Genomic DNA, 5395 nt, shown 5'->3' with positions numbered 1-5395 from the left:
AATCTATATTTCAGTGTTGCGGGTTGATGTGACATTATGTTTGGCAACTGCATTGAGGCTGATGAATCTGAATGAACACGTATCATATTTCTAAATTTAACACATGAAAAGTACAACATCTAAACTGTGAGAACTGTGAGTGAGAACAAAGTTTCAGTCTGGTGCAAATACCTCAGAACTTTAATGAAATACAAGACTTGATCAATGAATGATTTCCACCTCTTGTTTATGAGCAGTCTTTGTCTTCTGTGTCTTCTCACCGATCAATTCTTCCCTTTGTCCTCGGGCCATTCATTTTCTTCCTCTTTTTTTTTTTTGAACCCAGCTTTTTGTGAGCGTTCACACATACACAAACGCATTCACTTGACTTTCAAAGTTAAAGGTACGGGGGTTTTTGGAGGAGAGGGATGTAAGAGTGTGTGTTACATAATTGATGCTCCATATTACCTTACCCTCACCGCGCTGGCTGTGCAACAAACAAAGCTCGCTCATAAACTATTCACTGGATGATTTGAACAGAAAAATGATTCTGTGGATCCAGCGCACACTGAGGCTGTGCATCTCAGCCCTCAGGCATCTGATTTCAAAGTTGTGAATAACACATGTGCTGTCTCCACCGGTCATATTTTAACATGACAACAGATCCCCTCACATGTATTCAGTGGTGAGATGATTAACTGCCCTCACATCAAAGCCACGATTGATAAGCACAGTAACAGGCAACATATTTAAAACCACCAGCTACAGATGGCAGACGTGTAATAGATTAATCAATTAATTCACAAGAATGCAGGAAACGGAACAATTAAAGCCTGAATATCTGAATAGATTCCTTTAATTCCCACACGATATTGTCGTAGTTTATCCAATTTTGCTGAGTTTCAGGGGAAAGCTACAGATTGATTACATTTATTTTTAAAAGAATACAGTCAGTTTGTATGTACATGGCCAAGGACAGTAAAAGCAATTAGTATATTTTCAAATAATTGTAAACAAAAATACATCTAATGACTAATAAAGAAAGCCACAAAGGAAAGGTCAAATATGTTTAAAATCAAAACACGTTTCTAAAAAGAATAGTCTTTTGTATTTGACCAAAGATTTGTTCACTGAGTCAAATATAAAACGAATCTGCAGCATCACTTCTCCGTCACTTTGCTTTGCCGATGATGAGGATGCTCATGAGGAAAACCATGATGAAGAAAATCCACATGAAGAATCTGTCCATCACCTTTGCTATCTTCTTCCATTCTGCCCCCTTGGCACATGTGGCCCTCTGCTCTCGGAAACAGTTGGCGATATACTCCACGTTCCGCACCAGCTTGGTGTCCACGTTAGGAATGCTGCTGCTGCAGAACACACACGGGCCAAAGGTGACAGTGGAGCCGTGAGGTGGAGGCTTTCTGTCTTCGGGGTAGCAGGGGAGCTTCTGATCATCTAGATAACATGGAACTTTCTGGTCTTCTGTACAGCAGTCACTCACAGGGATTTTACCATTGGAGCCAGGTGTGAAACCCTCCTTCCTTGTGATGGGCTGCTGGACTTTCACTCTATGTTGCTGTTGGAGCTTGGAAGACTGAGGTCTGGAGTATTGATGACTCTGCCGGTCCTCTTGGCTGCAGTGGCTCCCTGGTTTACCATTGGCATGAATGTGGGAGTTGACCTGCTGGTGACGGACATCCTCCTGGAGGCAGTGAGATGATGAAGAAGAGGCAGAGGCACAGTTCTCGCCCACTTCATAAACAAAAAAAATCTTGGACATGTAGTCAATGATGAGGACTTTTGCCCAGTGGGGAACTGGTTTGGCCTCCGGTCCACAGAAGTGAATGTTCATTATGAAAATGGTGAGAGCTGTGGAGGCTGTGACCATGGTCATCGTCGCAATATAGTACTTACCTGTGTAACATAAGCAGATGGTATAGAAGTTGGATTTTAAAACTGGATTTTAAAGACATGTACTTTTTCTGTGACACTCTTTCAATAAATAAATGCATACAAAGGAACAGTTTAAGTCAGAGATGCCACTAAGATCCCATTTGGTTTTAACTCCATGCTAACCAAAACCCTGCTTACCAATAAGGGGCACACTCTCTGAAGGTGGCATGCTCTCAGCCACCATTAGCTGGAACACTGTGAGAGCCAGGAGAACTGTCACCCCGAGGGACACCTTCTCCCCGGAGTCTGCCGGCAGGTAGAACCCCAGAGGAGCCAAGAAGGAGATGAGAAAGCAGGGGAGGAGCAGGTTGAAGATGTAAAAGGAGGAGCGGCGCTGCAGGAGCACTGTGTAGGTGATGTCTGGATACGGGTCTGAGCAACAGCCGTACATTATGACGTTCTTGGTGGCTGGCATCCCATGACATTCCCACTCCACATTTTCCACAAAGTCTGACAGGTCCCCGCTGTCCATGCCCATTATGATGTCCACCTGGAATTACATATGGGCACATAAGGCTTGTATAGATGTGTGACCACAAAGAATCTTTCCTAAAATGTTCTGTTTGTAAATCGGTTGCATGTATGCAAGTGTGTTTCTGTACCTGGTTGCCATTGTAGGTCCAGGAACCAAATGTGAGGTTACATTCCTGACTGTCGAACGGAAAATAAGAGACATCCACAACACAGGAGCTCTTGGTGATGGCGGGAGCATCCCAAGTGATCTCTCCATTGTAGCGCAGCTTCACGTTGGTGTCCATCGGCCCTGAGAAATCATCGTCAGCTCTGGAGGAGGAGAACAACTTAACAGCTTGTGGATCCTCTGGTGTTGCAATGCAAACATCAGCCAATACAACAGTTCAGCTAAATAAATGTTGTTAAGAATAGATGTTAATACATGTTTAAGCCTTTGTTGAATACGGAACTTTGTAAAACTGTGGTTTTAAAAAGTTGTTCAATTTTGTCATTTTATCGTAATGTAAGTGTGCAATGCTGCGCCTGTCTGCAGTTTCATCGTGTATTTTGATAAAGTTTCAACAACGCAAGCCCAAATCCGTTGTTCTCAATTGGGACAGATAGGTCTGAAAAGGGAATATGTTTTGGGCGACGTACGGGCGTACTTGTTATAGAGGACGAGGTCGGGCCTCCACACCAGACTGCTGGGGATGTGGATTATCTCCAGACCATCATAGTCTTCTTTATTCCACCTCAGATACGCATCGTGCCATGTCTGCCTAATCCACAGGTAGGCAATCAGCACCTGGTTTCTCTCATCCTTCACACCCACAAACAGTCACAATCATTACAATGACAATGAAGCATCTGCAAACACACTCAAAAAAAACATTGCAATGTTTAAGATCTACCCACAGACTTTCAACGATGCTGGAGTCAGAAGGGACAATAAAAAAAAAGATTGAGCTGAATTTCAAACCAAGGTCCATTGATCTCACACAGCCTGTTTTTAATTTACGTGAAATAACAGGGCTGGAAGTGTCCAAAATTATTGGTTCACTAAAAAATTCGAAAGCTAAAGACGTTCATGGACTAGACACTCATCTCCTAAAATTATGCAAAGAGTCCCTTATTGCACCAATAACACACATGGTTAATTTATCACTTAAACAGAGAGTTGTCCCATCGTCCTGGAAGTTGGCCACAGTCACCCCAATCTTTAAATCTGGTGACAGGTCAAATATATCCAATTATCGACCAATCTGTATACTTCCAGTCGTTTCCAAGGTTGTTGAGAGATGGGTAGCAAATATTATAAATGAACATTTAAATAATAGTCCCTTTAGTTTACATGCAATGCAATTTGGTTTTAGAGCAAATCACTCCACTGAATCAGCAAACAGCTTCTTTATAGAAAAGGTGAAAAGTAAATTGGATATATATCCCTGTGTTGGTGCAGTGTTCCTTGACCTTAAAAAGGCTTTCGACACTGTTAACCATGAAATTGTCCTCACAAAATTAACAGACTTCAATTTCTCGCCAGAAGCAGTTCAGTGGCTTAAATCATACTTATCCTCAAGAAAACAATGTGTACAAATTGACAGTGTAAAATCATCGGTCTTGGATGTCTCTGTCGGTGTGCCGCAAGGATCAATACTAGGTCCTCTGTTATTGTCCCTGTACATAAATGATCTTCCCAAAACATGTAATAATGTGAATTTCCAAATGTATACAGATGATGCTGTAATTCATACTCATGCAAGGAGCGTTAAAGAGGCAGCTTCTATTCTGACCTCAGCCATGGAGCAAGTAAATGACTGGCTTTTCAAATCATGTTTGCTTCTCAATTCCAAAAAAACAGTCTGTTTGATGTTCTCAAAGCAATCAAAAGAAATAAAAAGTTCCGGAGTATTCTTGAGAGGAGAAGAATTACAACTTGTCACAGAATTCAAGTACCTCGGCGTGATACTTGATTCCACTTTGACATTCAAAAATCATATGAAAAAACTGGCCAATACTGTCAAATTTAACCTTAAAAATTTTAAACAAATCAGGTCTTTTTTAACACTTGGTGCTGCCAGAATGTTTCTCCATTCAATGATTTTATCTCACATTGAATACTGCATCACAAGTTGGTCTCTCACCACAGCTAGCAATCTGAAATTAATTGAATCACTGTACAAAAAATCTCTTAAAGTTTTTGACCGAAAACCCAATTCTTTTCATGTATGTAATGTTTTAAACAAGTACAATCTTTTAAATTTTGAAAATTTTATTAATTTTAAGTATGTATGCTTCATTTATAAAGCGCTACATGAACTAGCCCCACCTCCAGTGTTTACCTTGTTCAAAGCTAGGAATTCAAGTGGCCTGAGAACAAGGGTCTCCTCCAGAGGAGACTATGAGGTCCCCCACAGGAAAACCACTTTTGGACAGAACACTCTCTCTGTGAGGGCCACGCACATCTGGAACAGTCTTCCTCTGCACATACGGGAGAGCCCCGCACTGATCAGCTTTAGAGCTCAGCTCAAACTATGGCTGAAAGCAAACCAGTCATGTGACCATTAGACGCTAAACATTCCCTGTGATGCTTTTATTGTATATTATATATTTTTATTTTATTTTATTTTATTATTTTATTTTTTTAATGTATTTTCTTTCGTGTGTATTTGCCTGCCTAGGGACTACGGATGAAAACTAGCTTTGTAGCTATAATCCGGCATATTTACATTTGTTTTTATACTGATGTTCATTAATGTGCATTGTCCCTATTCAAATAAATAAATTAAAAAAAAAAAAAAAAGAATTTCCTGAAGCAGCGTGTGGTGGATTCTCTATCTTTGCAGAGTTCAATGTGGCTCTGACTACGTGTTTATCAGATGGTGTCTGTATCTGTTTGATCAAGCCCAGATTTGTTCTTCTTCTTTTTCTTTTTTTTACCAAACAAAGAGCAAAGTCTTATCATCTCCTGTCCAAATCAGGTATTTCTAATCAATAACTTATGCAG

The 5395-nt window shown here is 40.6% G+C and overlaps 1 protein-coding gene across 1 annotated transcript; it reads right to left on the bottom strand.

Moving 5' to 3' along the window:
* Nucleotides 1-915: 915 nt before the first annotated feature.
* Nucleotides 916-2688, bottom strand: LOC142397733 (neuronal acetylcholine receptor subunit alpha-9-II). The gene is made up of 3 exons (XM_075481313.1): nucleotides 2538-2688; nucleotides 2074-2425; nucleotides 916-1896 (listed from the first exon to the last, which is right to left on the bottom strand). Exons 2-3 carry the CDS (start codon nucleotides 2411-2413, stop codon nucleotides 1151-1153), a joined length of 1086 nt encoding a protein of 361 aa, XP_075337428.1. The 5' UTR covers nucleotides 2414-2425; nucleotides 2538-2688; the 3' UTR covers nucleotides 916-1150.
* Nucleotides 2689-5395: the final 2707 nt, after the last annotated feature.

Source organism: Odontesthes bonariensis, chromosome 13 (assembly GCF_027942865.1).
Source record: "Odontesthes bonariensis isolate fOdoBon6 chromosome 13, fOdoBon6.hap1, whole genome shotgun sequence".
Lineage (NCBI taxonomy): Eukaryota > Metazoa > Chordata > Actinopteri > Atheriniformes > Atherinopsidae > Odontesthes > Odontesthes bonariensis.
This window is presented reverse-complemented; position numbering and strand designations above follow the sequence as displayed.